Raw genomic sequence first — 14,593 nt, forward strand, 5'->3', positions numbered from 1 at the left:
AATATCATAGAGTGCTTTTTTCCTTTTTAAAAACACATTACAAACAGCGAAAGCTGATCTCAAGGCACCACTGCATGTTCTATTGTCTAAGGTATATAAACTGTGTAAACAATATGTAGAAGATGCTGTAAAAACCTCCCAAAAATTGCTATGTAATTACAATGTGAATACACTTTTAACCACACAAGCCCCTGGAGGGTGCTTGCAGTTTGGGAATCTCCAGTCTAAAATCTTGCTGGACCAGCCAGGACACCTCTCCTGTGGTGTCAAAGTTACACTGCTAAAATGCTAACTTAACTAACTATATGCTAACCATATAGTGCAATTTTGCCATAATTTAAATGAGTTCACAAATGTCCTACTATCATAAATGTATATGATTCCCGCTTTCGTCAAAATACCCCAAAGATCAACAACCGGATATTTCTACAGCACATTTTTTGCCCTGGTGAAATTGGCAGATTGGTCTCATGGAGTGCGTCAGACCTTATCCCTGCCTCACATTATGCTGGGCCAATGGTGAGCCTGGATTTCGTTCGTTTCCTGATCTATGCTTTTGTTGTTAAGATTATATTTACTTTAATTTCAGTTTACGTCTTGTTTTCCTGTGTCTCTTGTTCATGTCATGTCTGCTCTTTAGGTTTTTGTTTCCACCTGTTCTCCTCAGCCTGTTCCTTGTGTCAACCAATCAGCTCCCTCCAGGCACTCACTTCTCGTCCACTTTTTGTTTTTAAAACTAAATCCTTTTTTTGAGACACCTGCACTCCCTCCTTTCCTCTCTGCTTCCCTGAACTCTGGTCCTCCACGTTTGCCACCAACTCCACCACACAAATCTTCATCTGTGACAGATAGACTGACAACCAGTAGGCTGGATCTTTGGCCATTTCCTGGGGCCTCATTTATCAAAAGGTGTGTAGAACAGGTTCTAAGTTCATTCGTAGGACTTACATTTAGAATGTGTATCAGTTCAAAACAAAATCTGAATTTAGATTTTGTCGTACGCACACGAGTAAGTAATGTGTGTTGATACATCCCACCAGTTCTAAATGGCAACGCTCGTGCACATCTAGCCTCATTTGCAGTAGTTGTCAAATTCATTCAAAATCCATCCATCCATCCATTTTCAACACCGCTTATCCTGGTTAGGGTCATGGGGCGCTGGAGTCTATCCCAGCTGAATTTGGGCGAAAGGCGCACTACACCTTGAACTGGTCACCAGTCAGTCGCAGGGCACATATAGACACGGACAACCATTCGCACCATCACTGAGTGGGAGCTGAAACCACGCTGCCCGCACTAAAGTCTGGCGAGTGTTCCACTACACCATCAGTGACGTATTCATTCAAAATCATCCTGTCAAATTCAGGGCTTCAAAATAAAAGAGACAAAGCAAGTGTGGTGTAACTATTATTATACTGGTGGGCTTTTAGTGTGAAGCGACAACTTTTAACAGAATGTATTATTACGCCAACGTTGTCCCAATGTTTCCGAGTTTTGCCGAGCAGGCCGGGGGGGCTTGTTAATTGCCTTTAGTTGTTAATAAAAGCTTGCATTGTGGAATACGCTTTGTGGTCTGTTGAAACTTTTTAACACAATACAACAGAGAGCTCTACTTATGAAAATGAAGCAGTATTTAAGCACGAAAATGTGATGTTTAAATTGGCCATTTCTTTACCCTGGTCAAATTGAGAGAAACCGTATTCCTGGAATTACTTCAAACTTCACAGAAAACAATTATATATATATATATATATATATATATATATATATATATATATATATATATATATATATATATATATATAGGACATCTGGGCTTCTATTGTAGACGGATCCTACGAACGTTTGATTTTAGACGCTTAGATCGGGGAACATTTTCATCTTTGTCAGAACCACAGAAATTCCCAACTGAATTGAAGTCTTCACTTACTTGTTTTCTGTTCAAGCCAATTTGAAGCCCCCGTGCGAGCGGATCGATAGCTTGGATGTGCCCCTGCATGCGTGCGTGTAGGGGAATGCACTCACAACAGGAGGAGGCGGCGACGGAGGAGAAAGAGGAGGTGGGTGGAGTTCGCAGTTTGCGCTCCACCGCCGGCGCACCTCGCATTCGTCGCCTGCCGTGGAGTCCTGGAGGCCGATGTGAGCCAGCTGCAGCCGTCAACTTTTCAAGCTCTTTCTTCCGCGGACAGCACTCAGAAGGCTCCCCTGTACCGGAGCACCGGATCTCACCACTCCGCCTGGGCTGGCTTTCCCGGCAGCATGGAGGGTGACGTGATGGATAAAGTGGAGTCCACAGCGACGACGGTGTGTGACTTGGACCCCAACAGCGGGAGCATCCCGGCTACCAAAGTGGAGATCACCGTCTCCTGCAGGTGAGCGAATGCATGCGACCAATCAAACGGACGTTAAAATGACTGGAACACATTTCATAAAAGCAATAGGACGCGCTGCCATCGGGGAAACTATTTGCATTTGATGATGCTCAGGTGATGATTGTGTTGTTTCAGCATTTGATTGCAATGTTTTCATGATTGTTTTCACATATTTGAGCATTTCCAACATTTGGTTGCAATATATATTATATATATTATATATTATATTAATAAATATATAATAAATGTATTATATATATTTATTATATATTAACTAAAAAAAATATATATATTATTTATTAACCCCCCCAACTATATGTGTATTTCCGATATTTGTTTGCAATCTTTAATCATTCTTGTCAAACATTTTAGCCAGTAGCGTGCAAAGGACCGGTGGGGGTGGGAGGTGGGCTGGTGGTGCCCATCCACATGTTTGGGTGGGCATCCCAACCCAGCCCCATCCCCAGCGTTGACAAAAGGAATTCACTTGCGAAAAACGTTATTGCAAGTGGGAAAAATTCAATCTATAATGACCCCTTGTCGCCATGTTGGGATGCCACTGATTTTAACATCTCCAATATTTGAGTGCAATATTTCATCTCTTGTCTTAATTGTTTGAATTTCCAACATTTGATTGCAATATTAAAAAAAATGTGGGCATACATTTTACCATCTCCGAGATTTAATTGCAATATTACATCAATTGTGTGTCCAATTTGAGCATTTAATTGACTGCAATATTTCATCATTTTTGGTCATAAAGTTCAGCCTTTGGAAGATTTGATTGCAACATTAAATATCATTTTTATGTCATCAATTTTAGCATTATGTTATATAACGTGTGTGTGTGTGTGTGTGTGTGTGTGTGTGTGTGTGTGCGTGCGTGCGTGAGTGTTGTTGATATCGACCGTGTCGGAGTTTCGTTGCCTCACTCCGGGTCACCTCTTGCCTCTCACTCTGCTGCCACCCTCACCCTTTGGGTGCAAGTGCTTCACAGGCCTGGGAATCATTTGTCACACAAGCTCAAGCACTCAAATTGTCCATCTCTCATTTTTAATTCAGGCTCTGCAAAGACCCCTCCTCCAAATACGATCTTGCATGCTGCTCGCTCAGGGTGGGGCAGGGCTGCCTGCCTGCGCCTGCTGCTCTCCATCCTCGCATGGCTTGGCGTTTAAGACATTTTAGCTAGGTGTACTCGCTGGGCGACGACGACGATTTCATTATTCATTCAGCGATATATAATGGATGAGTTTAATTTCATGTATGAGAGAGACACGCAAGAAAGGAGCAGAGAATTAGTGTCACACCTGCCCCCGTCTCCGTCTTGTTGTTCATCTTGGGATTCCACCGCTTACCGGTGTGGCCTCCTAACTTTGATTGAATTGCCCTGTGGAAAACCTGCATGGTCAGTGTGTGCGCATGCATTTGTGTGTGTTGTAACGTCCCGACAGTTCCTCTCCATTGTTTGTCACCTAAGACAGTTGTTGCAGGCAGAAACACTGTGCTTCTCAGTTGCGGCGTTTACAGTTGTGGACAACCTTCCACACGCCTTCTCATGTGTGGTGTGACGATCTCCATTGAAAGCTCATTAGAAAAAGAGCCGATCGGCTGTGAAATAGGCATTGAGGATGACGATGTCAAGGATGTTGTGCCACAGCACCATGCACCGCTTCTGTGTCTGTCGCTCGCAGGTCCAGGTGGCAACCATCTGGTCCCGGGCCTCTACCCCTTTTGTGTGGCTGTAGAATGTGATTACCTCAGGTTTTTTTCTTTGTTGCATCTTCATCCACCACTTGTGATCCACCACGCTCTGGAACGCATCAGCTTTTATTTTCTAACATAGCGTATAGTTGCCAATGAATCCAAACTGTGAATCTCTGCGGACTTGGAGGACTTCATTATACTGATGGATGCATCATCAGTATGATATACCGAGGGATGTCCTCCAATCCATATGTATTCATCCATATCTCAGAAAGAACACCATTTATTTTGCTGTCTGCTGTTGTGTGAATGCAAAATGGCTGCCTCATCCTGGTACTTCAGCTTACAGATCCCTCTGGTGTATTGCAACAACATAATGAGGCTCTCTCCAGTGCCTTTAACATAATTAAAAAACTGGACCAACCGGTACAATCATAGCTGAAAGACTTTTGTAATTCAACTGTTGGGTTGACCCTATTGGGAAAGAAGTCGGGTCAGTTTTACCAAACATTGGATTAAATTATTAAACCATCTGTTGGGCAAGTGATGCTCCGCTCACAACATAAAACAAAATGCATTGATTTCATAACCCAACTATTGGTATAGGCTGTTAGATTTGTGTTTGATCATCCACACTGGGTTAAAGGCACACCACTATTGGGTTGGAAAACACCCATCTTCTCAAATTCGCCATTTTTGTTTCTGATTCCCACTTTTTCATTCACCTGGGACTGGGACCTGCTTTGGACTGGACTATTTTATTTACTATGTTATTAATGCTAACGAGTAAACACTTTTCCAGAAGAAAGAGTGGCTTCAGTATGATGACGTTTCGACCAACATAACATCATATAATTATATTTTAGACCAGCGGCACAGTGGACGATTGATTAAAACCTCGGTCTCACAGTACATAGGTCATTGGTTCAAATCTGGGCTCCGGTCTTCCTGTGTGGAGTTTGTGTATTTTCCCCGTGCCTATGTGGGTTTTATCTGGGTATTCCAGTTTCCTCCTACTTTCCCAAAAAGTGAGGATAAGCAGTAGAGATAATTGATGGATGGATATTTTAAACTTTTGGGTCACATTGTATTAACCCAACAGCAAAATCACATTTAACCCATTTTGGGGTATACTATCAAAACCCAGGGTAACATTCATAACCCCGCCCAGCTAGTTTACAATAACCACTAACTGTGTCGGTCCAACTTTAGGAAGACGTTGAGTTACCCACGCAGCAGTTCCAAGGGTGAATAAAGTTATTAGAAGAAAAAGATATCTCCTGGTCATTTTTAACCCACTTGAGCATCTCAGGGTTAAGCAGCCATTTTGGCCAAATTCTAAGGCTTTTAGTTTGCAGCAGCGGACTTGGGGGAAAAAGTGGCCCCGGAGTCATGGACAAACCGGCCCAGTTCATGCGCGCCGTGCAGAGCCAGACAACACAAATTTCCTGTAACCTGGTGAGAAAAAATAACATTAAAAGATTAATTTGATGCTCTTTTGGACTATAATTTATGGAGTAGATGATAACCTCAAAAACCTAAAACTAAAAATATAAACAACGACGAAAGGAACAGAGTAAGGACTACCATCTACACACCCTGAAGAATGAAGTCACAAGGTGTGAGTACACACTTGAAATGACACTGGATGAAACTTAAAACAATTAGCTGCAATCACAAAACTGTGATGCAGTACGTGTTAAGATGCAAAAAAAAAAAAAAAAACATGTTTATGAAAGCCCTGGCAAACAGCTATCTGCACGCTCAGTTGCTTCTTATTCTCTTTCTCTCTGTTTACTGGTTATCTTGCACTGACTGACAGACAAGGTTCATTCACTCACCTTCTCTCATTTAGATTCGCCCCACCCACCTTTTACTGGTCCTAGATTTAGCTATTGTTTATTGGAGTACAGATTAATTTATTGCTTGGGTTTGTTCAAAAATACATGGAAAGAGGACCTTGGAAAAAAATAGTCACAAATTAAATCGCAATTGCAATATTGAGGAATAAAAAATTTGTATTGGTAATTATACTATGGAACCAGTGCAACATGAAAATGTTTGCAGTACAGTATGTACATGAGACAATGTAAGGATATTTGGCCTGCTTAAGCCAGACATACACAATAAGGCTGCGCAATTTATCAAATCGTCATCATCAAGAGATACTGACATCATCTACAATAAACTTATTGCCAAGACAACCTGTGCTAAGATAAACGAGAAAGTTAATTAAGCCGTGGTAACCAATTGTATCTTGTAGCGATACACGTTTATTTATCACAAGTCATATTGTAATATAGGAGAAGCGGCTCAGAAAATGGATGGATGGATATTGTAATATTGCAGTTTTTTTCTTATTTTATGCAGGCCTAATAAACACTCTGGAATGAAATTACTGATTGTTGTGGTTGCTGTTGATCCCATCTACAACCCCAATTCCAATTAAGTTGGGATGTTGTGTTAAACATAAATAAAAACAGAATACAAGGATTTGCAAATCATGTTCAACCGATATTTAATTGAATAAACTACAAAGACAAGATATTTAATGTTCAAACTGATAAACTTTATTGTTTTTCGCAAATAATCATTAACTAAACTAATCATGAACTTCGAATTTTATGGCTGCAACATGTTCCAAAAAAGCTGGGACAGGTGGCAAAAAAGACTGAGAAAGTTGGGGAATGCTCATCAAACACCTGTTTGGAACATCCCACAGGTGAACAGGCTACTTGGGAACAGGTGGGTGCCATGATTGGGTATAAAAGGAGCTTCCCTGAATTGCTCAGTCATTCACAAGCAAAGATGGGGCGAGGTTCAGCTCCTTGTGAACAAGTGCGTGAAAAAATAGTCGAACAGTTTAAGGACAATGTTCCTCAACATGCAATTGCAAGGGATTTAGGGATGTCATCATCTACGGTCCATAATATCATCAAAAGGTTCAGAGAATCTGGAGAAATCACTGCATGTAAGCGGCAAGGCTGAAAACCAACATTGAATGCCCGTGACCTTCGATCCCTCAGGCGGCACTGCATCAAAAACCGACATCAATGTGTAAAGTTTATCACCACGTGGGCTCAGGAACACTTCAGAAAACCAATGTCAGTAAATACAGTTCAACGCTACATCCGTAAGTGCAACTTGAAACTCTACTATGCAAAGCAAAAGCCATTCATCAACAACACCCGGAAACGCCGCCGGCTTCTCTGGGCCCGAGCTCATCTAAGATGGACTGATGCAAAGTGGAAAATTGTTCTGTGGTCCGACGAGTCCATATTTCAAATTGTTTTTGGAAATTGTGGACGTCGTGTCCTCCGGGCCAAAGAGGAAAAGAACCATCCAGACTGTTATAAGTTCAAAAGCCAGCATCTGTGATCGTATGGGGCTGTGTTAGTCCCAGTGGCATGTGTAACTTACACATCTGTGAAGGCACCATTAATGCTGAAAGGTACATACAGGTTTTGGAGAAACATATGCTGCCATCCAAGCAACGGCTTTTTCATGGACGCCCCTGCTTTTTTCAGGAAGACAATGCCAAACCACATTCACCAGACCCCGGATTGTTGAACAGCTGTACATCAAGCAAGAATGGGAAAGAATTCCACCGACAAAGCTTCAACAATTAGTGTCCTCAGTTCCCAAACGTTTATTGAATGTTGTTAAAGCAAACGTGATGTAACACAGTGGTAAAAGTGATCCTGTCCCAGCTTTTTTTGGAACGTGTTGCAGCCATAAAATTCTAAATTCTAATTATTTCCTAAAAACAATAAAGTTGATCAGTTTGAACATTAAATATCTTGTCTTTGTAGTGTATTCAATTAAATATAGGTTGAACATGATTTGCAAATCATTGTATTCTGTTTTTATTTATGTTTAACACAACATCCCAACTTCATTGGAACTGGCGTTGTATGTAGGATGGGGCATGTACAGGAAACTTAAAAAGCTATTTATTCATTCATATTCATTTAGTAGCAGAGTCAGCTCAAAGACAGTAGCAGGTTGGCTTCAACCAGAAAAGGATTATCAGTAAGCAGGTTGACAAATAGAGAAAACGTTTGGTCATTGAACGATGCTAAATTTGAATTCTGTGAAATGTAGGCCCAGGCAGCTTAGGCTACAGTAGACACTTCACGACATGAGCAAGCAAACTAATGTTAGCCAAATAAGCATTTTCACCGAAAGCATCACAGTTTAAAACATAAGTTACCATTATATCAGTCGGACTTTCATGTCGATATCCAGCTGTTGAGGGCCAGGCTCACCGCGGCTTGCGCCGGCAACGGACTCCTGTGTGGCCGTCGCCAAACTCGAACGACCACCAAATAACTCTGTTATTTTCTTATGTGTGGCCGCCACTTCCTCAAGGGATTTCCTTTTTTTATCATGATTTTTTTTAATCCCTCAACTTCTCAGCACCACTTTTTTGTTTTGGAGGTTGTTTTTTCTTGTCCATCTTAACTCTGGTCAGGCTGCCGATCTATCTACAGGTTCTCGTACCGTTAGCTGAAGAGTGATTGACAGGTGATAGTCAGCTGCAACAGTCTGGGAAAATGGGTGGGACATAAACACGTGGCCCTAATTTGACTGGCTTAGCATAGACAGTAGCAGGCGAAAGCAGGTACGTACAGAATAACCTATCACAACAGTGGGCCCATGACACTAACCCCCTCCTCCTAGTGGACATTAAAGCTGCTGGCCGACGGCTGTAGCCCTAGACTCCCCCGCTCTGTTTCATTTGCTTCTTCATTTTGTGGCACATTTCAGTGTGTCCCTTCTGATGCGCAATGATTTGTTCCCCCCATCTTCCTACTTAAAGCTCGCGATACGCGTTGATGCCTCCCAGCGCTGTCGTTCTGCAGCTCCCTTGTTTGTCATTAACGTCTCGCCAAACCGAAACTCGCTTCTGGCCACACTTTTTCCAGGATCGGGAAATCATTTCTGCTGCCTTGAGCGAGTCGGGAGAGATTGTCTGATTGAGACTTCAGCGCAACGGCTCATTTTCACACTGGTCAGACCTCTGGGGAGCAATGTAAGACACGAAAAAAAACCTGTTTATTACCACTCTCAGATAAAGTTTACTGTTAAATAATCATAAAACAAAGACAATTATACATTGTGTGTTTGAAACAACCACATAACTTTTCCTTTATAGAGTATGCTTTGCTTAATGCTAACAAGCAATGCAATACGCCATGATGGGCTAACAAATAGCATCAGTGTTTTAACAGATATTTGAGCACAAAATGGTCTCGCAACATATGTCGACAGACAATATAGCAATATTCACAGGCATATATTGTATATCCTTTGTGAAAAATTACTAACATTACTGCATCTTACTGAGTCACTTGTGGATCTCTCCTCCGTGTGTCTCTATGTCTGTATTATACTGCCCCTTTGATGGCCAAAGTGCCCACACCAGGAGGAGCAGCACAATGTCCACTGAATTGAAGCAACAAATGTGGAAAATACTGCTTAGCTCTTTATATTCTATTAAACTTTGTCATTACTGTATATTATTATTAAGTACAATATTATCGTGTTTTTTATTGTTATTAAAAAATACATTAAAATGTTGTTTTTTGGGGAGGCTGGTTGGAACGGATTAATGGGATTTCCTTTCATTTCAACAGGGAAAAATGATTGGAGATATGAGTGTTTTGAGTCATGAGCGTGGTCACGGAACGTATTAAATGCTTGTAGCCATTCCCCTCATTTCTTACGATAGACTGATTTTGTTATTTGTTATTTCACTCCTGTTTTGTAAATTGGAGATGGAGAACACTTTTCCATGCTTTTGCGAGTTACATTGAGATGAAACACCTCGTGTGCCCTTGAGACTTTTTCATGTACCCTGTTATGATCGACATTGTCACCCAATTGTGAGTTTTGGTGGGGGTGTTGTGTTAAGGACCCCATCACGTTATACTTTTTCACATAGGATACACGCTCTTGCAAAAATTTGAGTGTTGAGGTCATTGGAATCGGGATCCAATTTTTTACTGGGTGAGTTTTGAAAAATGTATACATTTTCACCAGGATATACTGTATTCACTTGCACCTACATTTTCTGGTATGATTACACCCCCTAAAGGTGAATAGTTGGTTCAAATCATCATAACCAACGCCACATGTCATAATCTGTGTTTTTGTTATTTCGATTATATTTAGTTTCGTCTTGTTTACTGTGTCCCATGTTCAAGTCTTGTATTGTCTTGCTTAGTTCTTTTTTTCCACCTGTTCTCGTCAGCCCTGTTCTTTGATTCTACCAATCAGCCCTTGTCCAGGTGCGCCTCGTTTCCTCGTCAGATTTAATTCCATTTTCTGTCGGTCTGTGTCGGATCGTCTTCATACGTCATGTTTCCTGAGTCTCATCAGGTCAGTTTTCCTGTAGTTTGTAGTAGTGAGTGTTTTGTTTATTTCTTACTTTGAGTCTTGTTTTTTGGACTTGGTTAATTTAGTTTTTGCTTCCACATGCCTTTTTTGCCCTTTGAAATAAATCTAGTTTTTATTTTTAGTACATCCTGCACTCCTGCCTGCCTGCCTGCCTGCCTGCCTGCCTCCCTGGGCTTGGGTCCACCTTTTGCCTTCCCCCAAACGCCACAAACCTCAAATCCTGACATCATAGTCTCAACACAGACTGTTGATGTGTACAGTATTTGGAGAAAAAAAGAAGTAAGTGGGTGTCTGGTGCCTGAGGGGCTCCACAATGCTGTGTCATTTATTTAGTCAGCCTGGAACTCAGAGATTGCGGCGCACTCGGAATTGAATTGTAGCGTGCAGCCCTGCAGGCGTTCTTATATTATCTGCCAATATTCCTGCAGTAGACCCTTGAAAGAAGAAAAAAAGTGTGACTGGAGACCGGGCGCCAGACAAGGGTTTTATCAAAGCAAGTGCATATCGCTGTGACGGCACAATACTTCACGTCAAAGGTTCTGATTGGTTTTTCTCTCGGGTCAGCCAGCGATTCTAGCACTGAGCATCTCCCTTCTCGTACTGAGGGATTTGCGCCAAGTCGGCAATAAGATGGTTTCTTCACACAGCTGTTCCAACAATCTGATCTCCACAGGTGGGGGAAGCAAGTCACATGATGTGACCCGAGTCAGACACAAGTTTAGGACTTTGGACTTGCATGACTTGACTTTGACGTGGTATTCATGAGACACGACTTAACTAGACTTGAGAATTCTAGTATTCCATTATGGTGTGTTTTTGAAAGAAAAGTTCATTTGAATGTAGTTCACCTGCACCTGGCAAGCCACAAGTAGGCTATAATGCAGAGTGTCAACTCATTCATGTCCCTGTAAAGTGGGGGGGGGGAAATAAATAAAATAGTGGTCCCTTGAGATACATGAGACCCAACTGACAAGTTTTTCAAAATCCGAACGGTTGTTCGGCCAATTTATTAATTTATTCAAAAAAATGTTTTGGGACTTGTGAGTGCAAACTTGAGATAGGAGTGCTTTACGGTGGCAGTGAAGGCAACTCAACTTCACAACAAGCGTCAGTTTGGCAGGTGGTGAACAATCCTTGCAAAAAGAGGCTTCAAGCTGTTTAATGCCACTCCCAGATGAGGTTTACTCTAAAAGCAAACAAAAAGAGAATTACACTTTGTGTATTTCAAACAACTAAACATTGCCTTAGAAATGACTAGCATTACTTATGATTCGCATCGATGGCTGCACTGCTATAACCCTTTTATACCATAGCTATTTTAACACTAACAGTGAAGCATCACATGCAGACAGAAAATACAATACTCACAGGCTTTTTTTATTACAAGTGAAAAATGACTACTAGTTTTGCAGTCTGAGTCACTGAGTCAGTGGTGATTCTTCTTCGGTAGTCTATATGACTGCATTATACTGCACCCCAGTGGCACATCAGACGGAGCAGCACAATGATGCACAAACTGTTTAATTCTTTACATTCTATTTAATTGTGTTATTCCAAAATGTTTTTTTTTTATATAAAGTACAATATTCTAGAGTGCTATTCAAAAGCACATTACAAAAGTTGTTCTTGATTTTTCTCGGGAATGCCGCAACAAAGGAATGCCATTTCCATTCATTTCAGTGGGGAAAGATGATTTGAGAAACAAGTGCTTTGAGTTATGCGTGTGGTCATGGAACTCATATCTCAAGGCACCACTGTACGAATTGTAAATTTGACACACCACTGAGAAGAGGGTTGTTAACAGCCCTGCTAAATTTGAATGATTGGAAAAAAACAAGTGTATAAAAGGAGGCTTCAAAATCGTGAAAAATCAAGTCACTGTCGCTGCTCTCAAAGGTTCTGTACATGTCCTCTGTATGCGTGAAACCACGACCCACTGAAAAATGAATGTTACTTTGCTAGCAACTTTTTTTTATACCTACAGTACACATCCCTCCTGTATATGCTTGAACAATATACTGTAGTTCTTAGTCTATTAGTTTTCAGCAATTATCTTCAAACATGTAGAATGTACTGAATTCACTTTACAGTTTCTTTAATCAAATATGGACGGAATGCAAAAAGATATTACATTCGGATTTAAGGATTATTTTCATATCTACAGTATATCAAATCGGGAAAGAGAGAAGGCAACATGCAAGGTTTGCAACGCAAAGAGATCCAACAACTACATCTACTTTATTTGTCATTATCAAATCTAGAGAGAGGTCAGATATGTTAGATTTTTACGTATTTATTTTGAACATGTAAATGAAATAAAATGAAATGTGTTTTTTCTACAACAACAGCATTAAAAACAAAAACAAACAAAAAGCATAACCATCCATATTCGAAAAGGGGTGAGAAGAAGCAATCCCACTCCTTTTCCACAATCGTATATAAAATCACTTGTTCCACTTCCTAATGCCTTTCATTACATTTTGTAAAAATAAAAAAAAAACAGAAAAGCACAACAACAAAATGAAAGTTAATACATAGGAACAATAATGAGAAAAGCAAGTAGAACAAGAAAGGAAAAGCAAGTACGCAGTGGTTTAACACCCACCTTCCGATATCGCTCAAGAGTCACGTTTTTATACGTAATCTTGAAGTGATTCATGTTTGGACATTGCTTGAATTTGTCGTTTAAAGTGTTCCACAGGGTCAAGCCACATATTGAAACAAAAAAACTTCTGTAACTTCTTATGTTTTTTTTCTATTTCATGGTAATTGATTAGTTTTTGCCTCGGAACCCGATTTGTGCCGTTTGACATGCTATTTGATCCATTGACTGTAAAAAGTATAATTGTGTATGGTCCCTATGGGTGACTCCCCATTATACTGATAGCTATTCTTCTGCAGAATATGTACAGGTTGTTTTGAAGTCTCGTAGCTGACGCCCCATATCTCTGCACGGTAACTTAGATGTAAGAAAACTAACGAGCAGTAGAGATTGTGTTATCCAAGACCTTTTTTTGCTTTCTATACTACTGTAATTGTTCTTAAAACTTTGGACTGTAGCTGTTTTATGTGAGGCTTCCAACAGATAAATTTGTTTTCAGTTACCCTTTCAATACTCGCCACATTTATTTGAACTTTTGTTTGTGAAATTTTACTGCAAATTCCAAATATAGTTGTGACTTGAAATGCGAGTTTAGTTTGCTCTGTGACTACACTCCTAACCCAAAAGGATATCGAAAATTATCTTTCCCGATTGAAATGAACGGAAATGCCATTAATCCACTCCAGCCTCCTCAAAAACTCAACAAAAATGCTTGATGTGTTTTTAAATGGAAAATAACTGTAATATTGTGCTCCATAAAAACATATTGTAAAACATTAATTAAATAGAGTCAAGGAAATTAAACCTGATGATAAATTCATTGCGAAGCTTTCTGGCGACTCGGCCACCTGGGGCAGTATAATACAGTAATGCAGACACACACGAAGATGTTTCACAAATACTGTACGTGACTCAGTAAGCTGCAGTAATATTAGCCATTTTTTGCACAAAATCTACAATACTGTATATGCCTGAAAGTATTACTATACGGTCTGTCTACATGTGCTATGAATTAGCTTGTCTATGGCATTTGCATTGGTTGTTAGCATATGCTTTATGGATGGTTTAAATACACATGCAGTGCCAAACTGCCACTTGTTGTGAATTGAGTTCACTGCCACTATACAATGCTAGTCTAAAATTTCTGCTCGCAACTCAAAGCAAAAAAATTAATTAATCGGCCGAGTGACGTCTCGTATCTCAAAAGCCCCGCCAGTCGGGTCACTCTTGTCTCAAGGCACCACTGTAAATTATTTTCTTTGATATTTACAGTTTAGCTCATCAATAGCTGGTCAAACATTATCTAAGCCACATGTCTGTTATGCATTTAATTGAAAAGACAATAAACTAAACTAAAATATTGCGACTGTGATAGTACAGCTAACTAACTCTTCAAGTAGATATTGAGTGCAAAGTGGGTAAAGGGCAAATTCTTTATATGTTGTGGCTGAGCAAGATTGTATTACTTGACTTATGACTTGACTTACTAAGTCAAGCCTTGATTTAACTTGCT

General features: G+C 40.4%; 1 protein-coding gene across 1 annotated transcript in view; it reads left to right on the top strand.

Annotated features, from left to right (window-relative positions):
* The first annotated feature begins 2,127 nt into the window (after window positions 1–2,127).
* cpne5a (copine Va) overlaps window positions 2,128–14,593 on the top strand; it is a 119,891-nt gene continuing 107,425 nt past the window's right edge. The window contains exon 1 of the mRNA XM_061695065.1: window positions 2,128–2,372. Coding sequence (XP_061551049.1) covers window positions 2,260–2,372 — 113 coding nt within the window. The 5' untranslated portion in view covers window positions 2,128–2,259. The remainder of the gene's footprint in view (window positions 2,373–14,593) is intronic.

This window comes from Phycodurus eques, chromosome 1 (genome assembly GCF_024500275.1).
Source record: "Phycodurus eques isolate BA_2022a chromosome 1, UOR_Pequ_1.1, whole genome shotgun sequence".
NCBI lineage: Eukaryota > Metazoa > Chordata > Actinopteri > Syngnathiformes > Syngnathidae > Phycodurus > Phycodurus eques.